Here is a 19,157-nt window from a genome sequence, read left to right on the forward strand (position 1 = left end):
AATAGACAATAAAATGACATATCAAAAAGTAGATGTATAGATTGCCAACTATATATACTTATTGACAAAATAATTTGTTGTGAAAGTTTACGATGTGCCGTTTACAAAATAAATCATTTTTGATGAAGTGTGCTATTAAAATTGTCAAATCATTTCATGTTCAACAGATCCTGCAAGGCCTGGTTCAGTGACATCTTTAAATGCGGAAAGAAACAGCATCAAGCTTTCATGGGATCAGCCTTTAAATATGAGTGGTTTACAATTGACTTACAATATCACATACAGCAGTTCACAAGTAACTAGAAGTATCACAAACACCAGTACTTATGCCAATATTGAGAACCTGGATTCAGGAACAAACTACACAATAAGTGTAGTAACAGTCGGTGCTCATAATTATGCAAGTCCCCATTTGCTCCTGTCTTCATATACAAGTAAGTGACTCAATCCTTCTGTGAATATTTCATTATTAAAAACCACTGGTCATCTCCAAAATATTTAGCTGTAATCCGAAATACAAACCCAGAAAAATGTATTTGGATCTTTACTAGCTTCTATTACTTTTTTCTATTAATGACTTTAAACCACTTTTGTGACTAAGAAAGTAGCTACAAAATAAAAGTTGCTTGAGACTGGAACCTATATTTATTTATATAGCATGTAGAGTATCTGTCCATGCAGAGGTGTGTCTGTCAAGCTTATCACAGTATGATAAGATAAGGACCATACTGCAAGCATTTCTTCCTCATTTTGTGTCTCTTCCTGGGCCAACTGGTTGAAAATATTAATCTAGCAATAGAGTTAATACCATCACTCTATTTTGCATTATAGGACCTTCAATGCACAGTTCCTATTTACAATCCAGTCTCTGACAAAAATGGGAAATATCCTGCATAATTTCTTAGAAACTTCTGAAATGAAGTGAACTACATTTTTTTCACAAAATGGTGCAATTCTCATTTACATTCAGTAACTGTGTGCTAGTGCAGCTTAACATATCTTTGCTCAGTCTCAGAGAACCCCTGAGAGGGGTGGATTTTTCTGGTCTGGGGATGTGATCATATTAGACAGTGCTCATAAATTTCACTGACAGGAGGGTATAATGGGAACCAGGTGCTTCTTTGCTGGGGCATATGGTGCAAAGCAAGACAGGATACAGTTTGCAGGTATATTGACGTTGCCCTAGTTTTGGACAAAAATAGTATAGCTATGATTTTGAAAGCAAGCAGGACACCAATGGGACTTGCAAACTGGTCAAAGGCTGTGTATAGGAGATAGTTGTTGCTGATATTAATACTAATTTAAATTGTTATGGATTGCATGCCAACTCCCACCTAGAACGCGGGTAAAAATTTGAGCACCGAAGATATATGTGCCTGATACAATGTAGTGGTCTGCTGAATTGTGCTGATTAAACATAACATGTGTTTCCCTTTATGGTGTTGAAAATAAAATGAAGAACAATTTAAAAAATAATAATTCTGTAGTTATCTACTTTGAGATGCTTGGTTACTTTAAAGATCCAATTGCTGTTGTTTTGTGCATTTATAGGGCCTTCTCAAGTATCTGCGCAGGATATAACTCTTAACAACAGGAAATCAACTAATTCCATTGAAGTCAATTGGATCGCTCCTCCTGGTCTTGTGGAGTGGTATACTGTGTCCCTCCAAGGAGCTGTTACCCAGACCAAAACAATCTCATCGGTACAGCCCATTACTTTTACAGACTTACTCCCCGGCAGAGAATATAATATCACAATTACAACAATCAGCGGCCCTTTCAATGAAACATCATCAGTAGTGACTGAAGCAACATGTAAGTTCAGCTGATACTTCTGTTAATTGTGCAAAACATTGATGCTTTTCATACATTGTGAAAGGCGATTTTGCATCTGCAAATGGTGGAATCTTGCGATTCGCACCGTTTACGAATGCAAAATGTCTGATACATCTAGCCCTAAGAATTTTGGAGTCAAAATATATCCTAGCTTTTGACAGTAAAGATCCTTATAGATTGAACTGGGGAGAGGAGTCACATGTGCATCTTTGAGTAGCTGTAGATTGAATGTGTGGTTAGGTAGTCTCAAGGAGGAGCTTATGGTTAAAAAACTGAAAATCTGTTTCCTGCTCTATGGAAATATGTAGAATGGGAAGCATATTCACAATAGATTAAAAGTTGTTACATTACACTCAGGCATTTAAATATAAGGATTACATTTGCTTTAATTTGAAAGGGCATGGTACTTACAGTGACAAATATCCTAATATCCTAAAACCATAAGTGAAACTCTTACACTTCCCATCACTAAAGGCTTAAAAACCTCATAATTTGGTATGTTATCTACTGGGAATAACCACACTACGATGAGTTATTGTATGAACACTCGTTTTAGGATAGTCCTTTTAAAATTGCTAATTCGGAAAAACACCATTCTCTAGAGTGTGCTTCCTTCTCGTAAAATTCTAACAATGAAAAAACAACATTTGTTGTGGAAAGTTGTTTTTTCAAGATTTTATGAACTGAAGATGATTATATAACATGAAGTGTTCTATGTTATGTTTGATGTCTAAGGTTTATTGCCAAGATTATTTGCAGTGCATAACTAACATGAACTGAACTACAAAAGACAAAATAGATTTTCCAAATGTTCAATGTTGGAAAGTTATAAAGTTTTAATTTTTATCAAATACACAGACTCAAGTACTTTGGATCATGTTCTTTGTATGTATTTCTCATAGCAGTCATAAAGAAACAAAAACAGAAAGAGCTAAACATTTTCTTCGGATGCAAACTCTGCACCAGTACTACAAATATTGTTGCAAGTTTGCTCAATCAGATCCTTCAAGAAGGAGCCAAATACCCAGTTCCTCCTTTTTCTTGATGTGACATCTGTCATTGCTATTTGTACAGGACCTAGAACATGGTAAAAAATATGCAAAGATGGGAAGAATGGCCAAATCCATTCTCTATTATCTGAAGAAAGTGCAGGTGCATTGAGGAGCTGTAGTTCGTGTAACTAAGAAAAATAAAGTAAAATTTGCTGAGAAAGACAATCAGGGTGGAACATGAAAAATATCAGCTAAAAGTCTAATGGTTAAAAAACCATAAATCAGTGGGCTAACACTCACCTCTTTCTGACTTTAAAAGGTCAGAAAGAGTGCACTTTATATCAGAGAAAGAAGCTAATTTCTTGCAGCTGTTAAACACATATCAACCACTGTAAAGAAGTATGAGAATAAAGTTTGCAGTTGAAGATTTCAAAAGTTGATGCTACAGACCAACCAGTTTCTCTTATCAATCCTTCAAATTTAGCTGTCTCAAAAGACTTTGGAAACCTTACCAATGCTAGAAGAAAAAAATACAAACACAGTAGTTTCAATCCCAGATTGGTACATGATGCAGTTAATCGATTTAAACACAGTGACAGATGGAAATAGGTTTTCTGAAAGAAATGAGGAACTGAGCTTATGACATTCTAAGAGTGGACCAGCAAAGTTTGTATTCCTGGAGACAACAGACAACATGGAGCTTTGGTTGCTTGGGAAACCGAGGATTACAATGCCTTAGTTCAATTGGAAATAGAAAACAAGACTGTAGCAGGAGTAAACTGTTCCAAAGTTCTGGACAACTCTTTTAGATGACATCCAGCACAATAACATAATAAGAATAGCTGACAAATTAGCTGGCAAAGATTATAAATAAGCAACAGATATCAATCCAGGAACTGAAAAAATGTAATACTATATTGACATCTCATTAAGAAATATACATAGCACAAGGACAAGTACTCATCCTAATCCCTTGTAGAAATCTGCAGATAATTGGTTTATCTAAAATGAAATATTTATTTAAAGAAATGGCTGATCTATGGCTATTAACAGTCCCTTTTGGCATACCTGGATCAATGTTTGATTCCAGACACCAGAGTGACCAGGTACTTTATGAAGTAAGATAAAACATTGGGATCATTTGCATGTGTGACTATCATGAAAGGGTGTGTTTCAGATTTCAGTTTATTTTTGACTAGCTCCTTCAAATTTGTCCTCATTGGTGCTCTTTTATATTTATATACATGTGGCATCATATGCCAGCAGGGGAATGAAAAAAATATAGTTGGGTCAAAAAGAGGTTCCTCATGAGCACGCTAGCAGTCAATAGTGGCACGTTTTGTATGTTCCTGAAAAATTTAAACAAAAGCTATGTATTTCCAGTCAGTAAGCTGCCTGTCAGAAGACTTGTTAGGTTGTGCTGACTAAAATATTTGGGTTCTATTATATTCCTTATGGTCCGGAGGTTTATATCTGTCACCACAAAAATGCACACTAACCTATGACTCCAGAAATATTACTTGGCTCGCACAAGTCATATATTAGCACCAATGCAAACCAGGATTTATATTTGTCTCAGAAACATGGCAAAGTGTTGATTAATGAAAAAAGTACACAATCTTTAGATATCATGTCATTGCTTGCATCGGAAACAAATATTGGTTGCTATAACCATAGCACAAATATATAGTTCACAAAAGGACGCGAGATATAGAGTGCAGTAGCTTTTAAAGTTTAAAAAGACTTGTTGCCCTCTGCCATGTGAACAGCATACAACTAAAAGATTTAAACTAATTATATGTTTATTTTCTTTCCCAGTAAAAATATTGTTGTGATACTCTAAAAATTTGTACTTCTTTTTAATCAAGCTAGTAATTTTTCCGTCAAAGTTTTTTTTGCTTTTCATTTATTGATAAAACTTTTTCAATCACTAGCTTAGTAATAACTACAACTAATAATTTGACCTGTTAACCCCAAAACATATTTTAGAAATCAAAACAATATAATAGTGGAGCACACCAAGCACAAATTACTATGAATCTTGTTGTTAACCTGGTATTTTGTACAACCATGAAAGTAATTCTTTTGCATACGTGAATTTCAAAAGAACAGAGATAAGCAAATAAATTAATTTTCAGACATCTGGGTGTAAATCACTTTTTCTTTTAATAAATCAATTTATAATAGAAAGACTGGTTACAAATGTTCACACTCATTTTCTTTGTAACTTTCTACAACTGTATCCAGAACCAATACTTTTTAAAAACACATTTTTGGAACTTCATCTTTTCAAATAACTTGATCATTGAGTTCTCATTTACATGATTTCAACCAGTAGTAGAAGATTGTCAACTTTTACACAATTGCAGCCAATAATTGAAGATTTCAGCCTTTACATAATTTCAGCCAATGATTGAAGACTTCAGCCGACACGTGTTTCATCCCATTACAGGACTTCCTCAAGGCTTTCTCCCGGTATTAAGTACTCCTTAGCCAAAGAGAGAACCACTGATAATTTGTCTAGAGTGAAGAAAGTATGTGTTCCAAATTCTGCGTGATGAGTACTTTCATATTCCCATAAGGGAAAGATTCACTTCCTTCAATATCAATCTAAACTTTGTATGCTGTAATATATGTATGAAAATAACCCAACTCGGCATCCACAGCGCATTTTAGAAATCCACAGATAGACTCCAGAAACAATAATTAGTTAGCATGTTCCCTTGGTTTTGTTTTTATATATATTTCAGTTTTCCCCACAGGAAGGTCAATGCTCACTAGTACCATCCCGATATAAGACCACATATCTCAGTGAGCAGCAAGAGCATAGAAAGGATTATTGCAACCATATACAACATTGCTTGGGTTGAAAATATGAAGAATGTTTGTTTAGTGTATTCAAGTTCAAGTGGCTAGTACGACTCTTGAATATAAAATATACAGATAGTTAGGAAATATACTGTTATTATATTGAAGTACACCGTGCATAAACCTAAATCAAGGTTGTATGGATCAAGAGTGTAATTTACCACAGCCTGATACCCTGACGGTATACCTCTTATTCTGATTTTTTTTCATATAGGAAATAAGGCATGCCAACGAAGAAATGGGATTCACCAAATCTAGGATGTTTTGCCTTTCTTCCATATATTTCCCCTGATAAATCCGGCAAGGTTTTTCCTGACCAAAGTTGTCAGGGGAAAGCTGTGGAAGTTTGTAAAGAGATCATAATCTGCCTCTTTACTTGGCATCATCTCCCATAAATAAATTATTCTCAATATGAAAAACGAAAGTGTGACTTAAATGGGTTGAAAGAGGTGCATTAACATCATAATTATTGTAAAAGGAAATGTTTAGCTGTAACGTTCTATATCACGTGTAAGGAAACTCTTTTAGATTTGGTATAGAATTATTATTAAGGAATTTAATTAAGTAAACTGTGGGCAGTGGATTAAGTGACATAAATAGCAATAGCATTTTTTGAGAGGGCAGTGAAACGAACAGAAGAGATGAAAGTGTCTTTAACTGGATACCATCAAAAACAGAAATAAAGAAAGCAACTATGTTGTTGTTGTTGTTGTTTAAGTGCACTAACAACATTTACTATTGGACAGCTTTTTCAGGTATCCTACCCCAGAGACAATTATTTGCACATTATGTTCACAGTAATGAATTAGAATGCACTGAAGACATTCTAAGACATCAAAAACCCAGAACAATTGCACCGGGATTCACTTACGTTACAATAACAGGGCCCATGACTGCGTCTCTATTTCTAGATTTGACTTGAAATGATGCATTGGTGAAATGCAGCTGTGGTCTGAAAAGTAGTAGTCTTGATAGCACTTTACTCACTTTACGCACTTTTTCAACATTCTTTTTATGAGGCCCTTTTGTGGACATGCATGTTTTAAACGGAATGAGATCAGTTTTATTTTTAGGGTCAAGAATGCGAGTGCATGCACTTGTGCATGTGTCTCATGAGACACTGTTGTGTTCAGTTAAGGGCTTGGAGCCCGTCTGTCGCTCACCATTTGTTGGTTTGTGTGGCACTCTTCTTTACAACATCGTAATTCATCAAGACATGTCTGGCATGATTTCCGTTCCTCTGTTTGGAGCAGGTATCAAGCACTAATTGATTTCAAGTTAATTGGTGCCCGTCCGCTTCCCTTGACGTAATCGAGGTACTATTTTGTTATAACTTCCAGTGTCCCACAACCAGAAGGCTTGTGACTGGCAAAGGTGTGCCCAGCAGCACAAACAAATTTGCAAAGTTTTATGTTTTAAAGCTAACTTTATTTCATTTTGTTAAGTTGTCTTTTCTCACTTTCCACTCATGTTTTTATGGTCGAGCCTGCGTTGCATGCGCTTGCGCATGCGTTTCGCTGATCGAGACGCTTTAGGAATTAAAAAGGGCTCAGAGCCCCGTCCACGTCACGTCAGTGTCTTTCATTGGCTCATGGGCTTGCCTGTTAGAATCTGCTTGATTTCATTAGTGGAAGGCACGCATACGTCATGCCTTTTCCGGTGGATAGCCCTCCTCGAGCGCATCGACCAAGTACAGAAAACATACAAGGCTCGCTGTTTTCCATCCAGTCTGTTGACTACTTTTTCTCTATTTTCCCAGCGCAATCTCGCTTGGCAGAAGTCGAGCGCTTTACATAATATTGAAACTGTTACACACTTAATTGCATTTTTTCCTGTTATTGCACTTTTGCCGATAGGTTTCATGATGAGTGAAAAGTCTGGTTAGGAGTTTACAACGCTATCAGCTCTAACACGAGCAAACACGAGACCCGTTGCATTGCAAATGCTTGTTTTTTGTTTTTGCTTGTGGGCGCTGTTATCAAAAGATAGCAATTAACTTGTTTGAAATATGTGAGACCTATTGTATTGCAAATGCTTGTTTGATTTGTTAGACGTAGCATCTTTGGCTTGGTTTCCCCTGAATTTTCAGCCTTCTGACCTCCTGTTTTGCTGACTTCATTTTTGTTGGCTTAAAGATTCTGGGCACTTTACCACTGCTAACCAGTGCTAAAGTGCATGTACTCTCTTAAAATATGATAAGATCGGCATATCCACAATTGGCTTATTTAATTTACTGATAAGTCCCTAGTAAAGTGCACTACATGTGCCCGTGGACTGTAAATTAAATGCTGCTAGCTGGACGGCAGCACTGATTGAGGCAATCACTTCAGTAGCCCCTTTAAACATGGCTCAGGCCTGCTATGGCAGAGCCTGTGTATGCAGTTTTAAACTGCCATGTCGACCTGGCAAGTTAACTCCCTTGCAAGGTCCAATCCTTCCATTTTAATACATATACGTCACCCCTAAGGTAGGCGCTGGACAGCCCCAAGGGCAGAGTGAAGTGCATTTCCAAATGTTGGACATGTTCTTTTTTGTTTTACATGTTCAGGTAGTGAAAAACACTTACATTTGTTTTTCACTACTGCAAAGCCTATCTCTCCCATGGGATAACATTTTTATGAGTGTAATTTCTAATTGGGAAGAGATGAGGCCCCCACCTTTGGTGTCTCTAGAATCACAATTTAAAACCACAACTTATCGTGAAGTCAATTTTAAATTGTAATTCGGAAAATGCAACTTTAAGGAAGTTGCCATTCTGCTTGTCTCCAATACACATCTGGGATGAATGTTAGCTGGATTCCTGCATTCCCTCTACACATCCATACACAAAGAAAGGGTAGGTGTGGCTGAGTGGCAATCTGCATGTTCATGAGTTATCCTGAGCAGGATGGGAGGGAGAAGCTGACACTTACACCGGAAAGGGTTGTGTCCTGCCCCACACAAAGGGTTGCATATCCCCCTGTAGTGAGTCTGGAGCCAGGGCACTAAATAAAGGGACTCCTGCACTTCAAAGGCCTCCCTTTGACACCTCCCCCACTTCACAGGCTCAACTGGGTATAAGTACTTGACCTCAAACACTAAGGGCCTGATTTGGATTTCAGCAGACGGGTTACTCTGTCACAATGGTGACAGATATCCCGCCAGCTGAAATAGAAATCCCATTATTTCCTATGGGATTTATATTTCAGCACACAATATCCGTCACCATTGTGATGGAGTAACCCATCCACTGAAATCTAAATCAGGCCCTAAGAATTCACAGCATTTCTGGAACTGAGGACATTCTACCAGGAAGATGGACTGCTGTGCTGCTGGAGGGACTGCCAGTTTGAAGAACTGCTCTGCTGTGTTGGTCTACTGCCTACTACCTCTTGCGTGGCCGTGAGAAGTACTGCAACTGCAAATCTCTACACCCCAGAACCTAAGTATCTCCAAGGGCTTGCTGACTTGCCTCCTGTTCTGAAATCTCATGGATATCAAAGACTTGTCATCATCCTGCAACAGCACCTGGACTTTGCTTGGTGCAAGTTTTGCCTCTGCCAAGTGCTGCCAATACAGTCTTGGGCCCTTTGAAGTGCGTATAAACACCCAGTCTTGGGTTGACTTTGTAGATACCTCACGTAAGGCACTAGAGGGCTGGATACATGGTAACAAAGTAAATACTTATGAGGGGTTATACAATTTGATCATGAGAGAGCACATCTTGGCCAATGGTATCCAAGAAAGGTTACGCCACCATCTAGTGGACTCTAAGCTGACCAATCCCAGAGATCTGGGGGAGGCAGCAGATGATTGGTTGAGAATCAGGGTGGTTGTCAAGCCCCGGGGGAGACTCGAAGCGCGGGGTGTCAGGTTCCCAACTACTTAAGGAGGGAGGTGGTAAGCCCACAACAGAGACTCCCTCCTTACCCCAGAACCTTAAGAAGGTGGGAGTAAATCCCACTCCCACTCTGACAAGCAAAGGCAGGGAGACCCAGGGCTGAAAAAGCTGTTGGACAGTAAGGCTTGCTTTGACTGTCCGCAGACAGGTCACTTCAGATGCAGTCTGTCCAAGAAAGGTGGTTAGCACTGGGATGTCCAGTGTAGCCATGGAGAAGGACTCCTCAGATGATGTGGTCCTCATAGCATTGGGCTGGGAGACAGGACCAGATGGTAAGCTGGTGATCCCTGAGGGTGGGAGTAGGCACTTTCACCCCATTCAGGTGTATGGGATCCCTACCACTGGCCTGAGAGACACCTGTGCCAGTCACACCATGATGAGTTATCGGTTGGTGACCCCAGACATTTATGTCTCAGGGGAGACAAGAAGAGTCAGGATAGCCACAGGTAAGGTCACCTCCAAACCTGTAGCCCCAGTGCCCCTAGAGAGGGAGGGTATCCTTGACTGGCTTAGGGTGGTGGCCAGTGCTGGCCTTCCCCTAGACTGTATCCTGGGCAATGACCTCCCAGAGGTGAGTCTGGTCCCAGAATGGGTGGTCACCCAGGGTGCCCCCCAACCCATAGTCCTGGGTAGCTTGTCCCTAGCATTACGAGACAGGGGTCCCCAAGAAAAGGAAAGAAGAAAAGGAAGGGTAGGCCACTGTTAAAGAGAGTTCCAGGGAGCCAAAGGCCTTCTGCCCCAGTAGGAGGGAAGCCAAGAGTTGGCACTGGCGAGGCCTCACCTGACCCCTAAGTAGTCAGGCAGCTGTCCAGATGCAGGGTGTTGGCCCTGCACTGACAGAAGAGAGAGTGGAAGGATGGTGTCTGCCACAGGAGGTGGTAGCCCCTCACTCTAGATAGCAAGAGGGGTGCCAGGACCCCACACTTGCCCCTAAAGCAACTCACCCACCTATCAGTGGAGAGCTTAGGGTGTAGTTCTGGGTACTGACAGCTGTCAGTAGCCTCTGCTGGGTGCTGGCCTTCATGGCAGAACTGCACGTGGCCTGGGAGGCAGACCCCAGAGCCAAAAGCAAAGTATGCCTCATGACCCTGTTGGTCATAGTGGGGTTGCTCAAGTGTTGGGTGAGCTCTTTGGGTATGCTAGGTGTTGCCATAGCAAAGTTAAGGATAGGGGAGGTGGGCACCTCACTTCCCAAGTTGGCAGAGAGAGAGGAAGAAGACTCCCCTAGAAGGAAGTTTCAGTTTAAGATGGGTCCGTTCACTGTAGGGATGGGTTCACTACCCAGAGGGAGTTACCATGACTGGAGGATGTAAGGCAGAGTAAGCCCTGCAACGGGACAGCCAGTTTCCTTCACTCACCAGACAAGCCAGGAAGACTCTCCCAGGATTGGGCTGAGTCTCCTGGGTGTGTGGGGGGAAGCGGGGGCTTGTGTGAGAAAACAGGGCTGATTGCAGAGGACCCCTAACTTTTTGCCCCCATTTTCCACTTTTTGATGGTGTTTTCCTGACTCTGATGGTGCCCTGGGTACTGCTAACCAGTCCCAGGGCCTGCGTTCTGTGTAAAATGAGTATGCAAATTAGGCTAATTATAATTGGCTATGTCAACCTACCTATGAGTCCCTAGTATATGGTACGGCATGTAGGTTTAGGGACCCCAGCATAGGTACTGCACCCATAGGTGCACTGCTGAGGTGCCCAGGGTCATATTAAAGGCAGGCCTGCCTTGCTGGCTGCTTTTAAACTAAAGTTATATGCAAATTCGACTTTGGAATTAAAGGTCTTAAACTACCTTATTTTAACATATAAATCACCCCTAAGGTGTGCCCTATATGGCTCTAAGGTTGGGTGCCATGTAACTATAAGCAGGGACCTTATAAAATTAGTTTTATAAGCCCTGGTGAGGTAAAATATCCAAATGTGTTTTTCCCTCACTGTAGTAAATGGCCTCGTTAGGCTAAAATGGGGAGACTTTATTTTAATTAACAAAGTCCCCTTAAGTGTCAGATACCTCAAGTTTGGTATCAAATGAATTGTTATATTAAATCCCACAACTTACAATTGTTGGATTTTATATAACTAGCTCAGGTAAAGAGTTCTAAAGTCTACCTAAAAAGTTGCCAACTTCAGCTCTGTAGTGCCCTTCTCTGATTGGTCAGGCTCTGTTAGCCTGGCCAGGCTGCCTTGATGGGGTGTGAAGTAGCCTGGGCTGAACACAAAGGATGTGCCTGGGGGAGGAGAACTACCTCAGAAGATGGGGAAACAGGAAGTGGGGAGGGCTGCTAAACTGGTCTTCAAAGGCAGGGAAGGACATTCGGAGCAACCCTGCACCTCCCTTACCTTACATCATGCAACCCAGACAATTAGGTGCCCTCTTGATTAGATTAGGAGAGACAGGAGAGGCGTGTGTTTAGGATTTTTAGCCACACCAGTGGGTGGGCTCAGCCAAATGTAACCTCCAAAAATCAGTTACAGCCATTATGGATTTTTGAAGAATGTTGCTCCCTGGGATTGATTTTTGCCACACTTCCCAGGAAGTGGGCATCACAGGGGGAAGGACCCTACATCTGATTGGAGAACCAGGACCCCCTGTTTTTCACCCAGGAGCAAGGATAAATATGGCAGAGGTGCACCCACTCCTCAGATCCCACCCAGATCCCTACAAGGAAGAACATCAGAAGAAGAAGGTCTGTCCTGCTGGACCCCTGACCTGCACCTGGACACTGCACTCTGAAGGACTGCACCAGCGCACACTTGGGCCTCACCACAAGAAGGACTTTGCCTGGCTTCAACTGGTTCAAGGAGGGACTCCCCGTTTGCTACAGGTAAAAATTGCTAACCAGAGTCCCCTGCCTCAGATCTTGAAGAAACTGACAAGCTGACCACTGTCCAGTGGTTGTTTTGGAGTTTGAGCCAGGTGCATTCTGTGGGTTGTAGTCCTCACCCTCAATGAGAAACTTAGAGCTTCTGGAACCTTGGGGTGAGCTGTGGATTCCAAAAGAACCTTGAAAGACCTTCTGGAAGAAGATCCAGAAGATTGGAGAACTTTTTGGAAAAAGCTGCATAAAGGGACCGACCTGCCGCAGCAACTCTAGTCGGCTTGCCTCAACCGTGACCCAGCCTGACGTGCATGTTTGTCGAGCTAAAGAAAATCTCAGAAAAAGTTACTAAATCCGAACGTACAGAGTTGACCGGAACCTCCCGAGCAGTGTATCCGAAGAGTGCTCCAGGAATGTCAGATCAAGATTCAGGTTCGGCCCAGTCGAAGGATTTTAATCAAAAAATCATCTAAGTCCGAATGGAGAAATCTTCACCGAGGGCTCCTGCGACACGTATCCGAGGAAAGGCTCCAGGAAGGTCAGATCGGACTGGCGAATTCGTCCTGCTGAAGAAAATCTTCAAGAAAATGACTAAGTCCGAAGGTAAACTTTTAACCGAGGCCCCTGCTTGCTGTAGCCGAGCAGGGCTCCATCGCGGTCAGCTTTAAACTTTGACTTTGCCCCGGTAAAGGTGCGACCAGATGACCAGATTGGTGCTTTTTGTTTCAGGGTGCTAAAAAACACTTAGGGCCTCATTATGACCCTGGCGGTAGAGAACTGCCAGGGCCAACGGGGGCGGGAGCACCGCCGACAGGCCGGCGGTGCTCCCTTGGGCATTCTGACCGCGGCGCTTTGGCCGCGGTCAGAACGGGAAAACCGGCGGTCTCCCGCCGGTTTTCCACTGCCCGTAAGAATCCTCCAAGGCGGCGCAGCTCGCTGCGCCGCCGAGGGGATTCTGACAATCCCTACCGCCATCCTGTTCCTGGCGGTTCGCCCGCCAGGAACAGGATGGCGGTAGGGATTGTCGTGGGGCCCCTGGGGGCCCCTGCAGTGCCCATGCCAATGGCATGGGCACTGCAGGGGCCCCCGTAAGAGGGCACCCGTCGCACCTTCCCACTCCGCCGGCTCGATTACGAGCCGGCATCCTCGTGGGAAGGGAGTTTTTCCCTGGGCTGGCGGGCGGTCTTTTGGAGACCGCCCGCCAGCCCAGGGAAAAACTCATAATACCCTCCGCGGTCTTCTGACCGCGGAGCGGTATTATGGAGGGCGGCATCCTGGCGGGCGGCCTCCGCCGCCCGCCAGGATCATAATGAGGCCCTTATTCTTTAAAAATTCCTATCTCCAGTATCCCTTATCCGATTATATTAATTTTGGTGTCCCTTTAAAGATACAAATATAATATATTATTATGGATTGGAGTTAGATTTTTATTGTGTTTTACATATTTACTGTTTTGTGACTTTTAAATGCTTTACACATTTGTCTCCTAAGCTAAGCCTTGTCGCTCATTGCCAAGCTACCAAGGGTTGAGCTGGGAGTAATTTATTGAGACCTAACTGGACCTAAGTTTGAGGTTAGTGGCCTATTGCTAACTGTAGGTACTTACCTGCCCCTACCAATAATCCACTTTCCAACATTGAATCATTCCTCCTGAATGCCACAAGGGTAAAGAATGAACAATTTTTATATTTTTGATATTCTTGTTAAAATTGCCACCTCTAAATGTGGTGGTGAAGAAATGCTAGCTAACTCTGGAAATCTTCGCTAGGAGCTGAATTTCGTTTGGCATTGTCATGGGAAGGAAGAGCTTGAATGATGCATTTCCTTTACATTAGATTTGAATTTGAAGGACAATTTTACCACCACTGACTGGTTGATTGTATTCCCTCGCCTCAAGCATGGAGCTCTCTTTGGATATAAACTTGGGGGTCCAATCCTGGCACTCATCTCAAAGCAAATGAATGCAAAAAGCCCATCAATTCAGATAATACAGAATGACACAGTGGGTGTCAAAATGAATTAGTGTAAAGCTACTTTTGTACCTCCATTGCATGACATCTTGAATGGCACATGAGTCTCCTTGGTCTCAATGTGCCCTTTAATAGCATATGTTAGAAATGGGGTCTTTGGTTGGCAGTCAGTTTACCCCCTGTCCAAGCAAGGACCCTCACTCTAGTCAGGGTAAGTCACACACAATCCAAATCATCCTGTGCCCACCCTCTGGTAGCTTGGCACTGAGCAGTCAGGCTTAACTTAGAAGGCAATGTGTAAAGTATTTTTGCAATAATTCATACAATAACACCATATAGCACCACAACAATACACCACACAGTGTTTAGAAAAATATATAATATTTATCTGATAAGATGCAGGTCAAAACGATTAAAATGCAATAAGTAGATGTTGAGATATCACTATACAAGTGATATAAAGTGTCTTAAGTCTTTGCAAAACAAGTAAATGTCTCTTAAAAACAATAAAGGTCTCTTGCAAGCACAAAGTACTAGGTTCGCGTTCAAAATCTCCACAAGGGACCGCAGAGGAGGCGATGCGTGGAAAATGGGGAGGTGTGTGTCGGTTTCGCCCCTTCGCACACCGACTTGTGTCGTTATTTTCCACACAGGGGAAGGCTTGCCTCGATTTCCGGCACTCAGTCTTGGTTCCTCTTCGGGTTGCGGGATTTTCTGGTGCTCCAGGGACTGTGTGTGGAATCCTGGGCTTGAGGAGCGAAGTCACAAGCGATACGTCGATCCAGTGGGTGTTGCGTGGAAATTTCTCCCCTACGGCAGGCGCTGCGTTGATTTCTCTCTGGAAGTCAGGCTGCGTCATCCCAGGTCGGCTGTGCGTCGATCCGGTGGGCCTTGCGTCGAAGTTCCAGTCGCAACGCAGGCACCGCCTCGATCTTCTCCTTGCGAAGTCGTGCTGCGTCGTCCTGGTTCAGCGTGCGCTGAATTTCTCACCGCGGGGCAGGCTCTGCGTCTAATTTTCACCGCACAAGGAGTCCAGTTGGAGGAGTGAAGCCTTTTAGGTACTGAGACTTCAGGGAACAGGAGGCAAGCTCTATCCAAGCCCTTGGAGAGCACTCCGCAGTAGAGCCAGGGAGTAGCAAGGCAGCAGGGCAGCAGGGCAACAGCAAGGCAGCAGTCCTTGTCAGAAAAGCAGTCCCAGTAAGTCCTTTGGGCAGCTAGGCAGTTCCTCCTGGCAGGTCTGGTTCAGGGATTCTTCACCAGAAGGTTTCTTGTCCAGAAGTGTCTGTGAGGAAGAGTGTCTACCCCAAGAAGTGTCTAAAGTCTGTGGTTTTGGGTCCTCTTCTTATACCCATTTTGGCCTTTGAAGTAGGCTTACTTCAAAGAAAATTCTCACTTGTTTGTGAAATCCTGCCTTGCCCAGGCAAGGCCTCAGACACACACCGGGGGTTGGAGATTGCATTGTGTGAGGGCAGGCACAGCCCTTTCAGGTGAGAGTGACCATTCCTCCACTCCCTCCTAGCACAGATGGATCATCAGAATATGCAGGCTACACCCTAGCCCCCTTTGTGTCACTGTCTGGAGAGAGGTGCAAACAGCCCAACTGTCAAACTAACCCAGACAGGGTATCCACAAACAGGCAGAGTCACAAAAATGATTCAAGCAAGAAAATGCTCACTTTCTAAAAGTGGCATTTTCAAACACACAATCTCAAAACCAACTTTACTAAAAGATGTATTGTTAAATTGTGAGTTCAGCGGTCCCAAACTCCACATGTCTATCTGCTCCCAAAGAGAAGCTACGCTTTAATCATGTTTAAACGCAGCCCCCAGGTTAACCTATGAGAGAGATAGGCCTTGCAACAGTGAAAACCTAATTAGGCAGTATTTCACTGTCAGGACATATAAAACACAATAGTATGGGGGTTATTCTAACTTTGGAGGAGGTGTTAATCCGTCCCAAAAGTGACGGAAAAGTGACGGATTTACCACCAGCCGTATTACGAGTCCATTATATCCTATGGAACTCGTAATACGGCTGGTGGTATATCCGTCACTTTACCGTCACTTTTGGGACGGATTAACACTCCTCCAAAGTTAGAATAACCCCTATATGTCCTACCTTAACCATACACTGCACCCTGCCCCTGGGGCTATCTAGGGCCAACCTAAGGGGGATCTTACATGTAGGAAAAGGGGAGGGTCGGGCCTGGCAAGTGGGTACACTTGCCAAGTTGAATTTACCATTTAAAACTGCATACACAGACACTGCAGTGGCAGGTCTCAGACATGATTACAGGGCTACTCATGTGGGTGGCACAACTAGTGCTGCAGGTCCACTAATAGCATTTGATTTACAGGCCCTGGGCACCTCTAGTGCAGTTTACTAGGGACTTACTAGTAAATCAAATATGCCAATCATGGATAAACCAATTAACAGTACAATTTACACAGAGAGCATATGCACTTTAGCACTGGTTAGCAGTGATAAAGTGCTCAGAGTTCAAAAGCCAACAAAAACAGGTCAGGAAAAATAGGAGGAAGAAGGCAAAAAGTTTGGGGATGACCCTGCAAAAAGGGCCAGGTCCAACAGCGTGCCAATGAAAAGTATGGTTTTGTTTCATAGGAAGTGATTACTTTTTGTTGTCTATGATAAAAAAAAAGTCTTTGTTATAAGATGTGTTACCACAAATCCATATATTTTTTTACCTTTATAGATCCAGAACCTCCAACCAATGCACAGTTTTATATTACTTCACTGAGTGACACTCAGCTGCAGGTGCAATTCAGTGCATTTCCTGATACAAATGGACCTATCATGGCTTATGCAGTACTTGTTACCAAAGGCTCACAAGGTGCAGTATCCAAAACTTTTTTTCTGATTAATTCTTCATTTTGGAATTTAATGTTGTGCTGTGCCCCATAGGTAAATTAAGAGTAACTCTGTATCCCTGGAAATTAAAACACAAATGTTTGGGTAAACACAATATGGTCTAATGAATATGTTTCAGGGTATTTATCAATTGGCTGTTTAGTCAGTGCTGGAGCACTAGTGATTCATAATGTGACCTACATTATTTTAATTTTGCAGGCGTGTTCAGGCATCAAAATGCCTTTGCCTTAAATTACAAGCCAGTAGAAACATTCTGGTTGGCACTGTTCTAGTTACGGGCTGTAGGTGGCAGTAGCTAGCCACTTATATAACATTAAAACATATGTTGTAGTAATGTACGGTTTAATGTAGTAAATGTTTCTTGTGCCCACTGATTAAAAGGATTACATACTCGCAACAGATTACATAGTAAGAATACTGCAAACCACCTTGGAGATCCACCTTCTTATATAGGCACTCTTTCTTTGACTTGTGCACACACACTCATTCTCAGCACACACAAATACACATCCATTCATATATACACACAGGCATGCACACACCAAACATTACAAAAACACACACAAAACTTCCCCGCTCCAGAAGTGATCTTAGGAAGTGGCAGGGAGGCCACCAAGGTTCCTGAAGGGTTAGGACAGCCTCCTCCTCTCAATGGCTGACCTTAGGTGGCAGTGCCTACCTTGTCACAGAGAGGGATTGGTTTAGTGAGAGTTGCTGACCCCACTTCACTCTGTGACAAGGTGTCACTGACTGACAGTCAGCCCCGGGCACTTCAAGGCTTACAACTGAAGTGCCCAAGTCCAAAGCTTTCAGAGACTCGCCCCCTAGTCGTTCATTTTGTCAGACTGAGGAGGTCGCACCCACAGGCCTGTGACATCTTCAGCCCAGCAAAGTTCAGCTCAGGCAGCTAAGTGCCTGCACATGTAAAGCACCTGGCAGCCTGACCTAAACATAAAGAGTGTCTGTCAGGCTGACCTTTGCTCAGCCTGAAATACGATCTTTATATCTGCAAAAAGGTGAGGGGCGGAGCCCCTCCACCCTTGAAGATAGGCCGCTGCTGATAATAGTTATCCTGTGCAATGTAACAATTATTCAAGTGCATAGTAACATTATTCCTTAATAGCTAATGTAAATATAAGATTAAATAAATAATCTCATCTATTGAAGCCTAGAGCCTTAGAATCACTGCCCTATTTAGCATGTGGCTCACATGTAGTTCCTTTTAGTCAAAGCTGCCTGACGCATTGGTGAAAACTAACTACCCCATGTGACATTTTATTACTTCAGTATTTAATCATTTATTCCGTGTGAGGTTTTGTGCATAAGATAATAGTGAAGATGTAGTGTTGTTTAATTGATTCTAACACTTAGATTGGTCTCTACGCATTTCTTCTTACTAACATCACACCTCCCCTCTGGCTTCTGTGCTTTTTATTTTGTTAAGTGGTGTTAGATGACCCAAAAGAGATCCAAAAGTTCCTCCCTACATAATGACGGCATGCTAGATGCTTCAAAGACATGAGCATCATGGGTTGAGGGTGCGTTACATCAGTCTGAAGTAAAAAAAAAAAAGTGAATGTCCTAGAAAATCCATAAAATGTCTGTACATCAGATTTATCCTCCTGTTTAAGAAGCATTTATCTGAATATTCCAAAACTGGGTAGATCTCGCTACTCCTTGGGCTGTAAACTGGAGAGACCCTGCCACCTCACAAGAAACACAATCTAGATCTTGATAACATTGTGAACTATTGACTTGTCATACACCCGCAGTTACTGGGATAGACCTTAGAGAAGGCAGTAGCAAACCAGCTCCACATCAAGATCAAATCAATGTCTTCCTGCGGACTACCAGCCATTGACTCAGGCCTCACTAAAATATGAAGACAGTCCCCATCCAAATGGTCA

The 19,157-nt window shown here is 42.6% G+C and overlaps 1 protein-coding gene across 1 annotated transcript in view; it reads left to right on the top strand.

Moving 5' to 3' along the window:
- Nucleotides 1-19,157, top strand: part of LOC138283517 (uncharacterized) — a 471,678-nt gene that overhangs the window by 114,954 nt on the left and 337,567 nt on the right. The window contains exons 57-59 of the mRNA XM_069221456.1: nt 168-434; nt 1,552-1,815; nt 17,075-17,212. Coding sequence (XP_069077557.1) covers nt 168-434; nt 1,552-1,815; nt 17,075-17,212 — 669 coding nt within the window. The remainder of the gene's footprint in view (nt 1-167; nt 435-1,551; nt 1,816-17,074; nt 17,213-19,157) is intronic.

This window comes from Pleurodeles waltl, chromosome 3_1 (genome assembly GCF_031143425.1).
Source record: "Pleurodeles waltl isolate 20211129_DDA chromosome 3_1, aPleWal1.hap1.20221129, whole genome shotgun sequence".
In the NCBI taxonomy this organism is placed as follows: Eukaryota; Metazoa; Chordata; class Amphibia; order Caudata; family Salamandridae; genus Pleurodeles; species Pleurodeles waltl.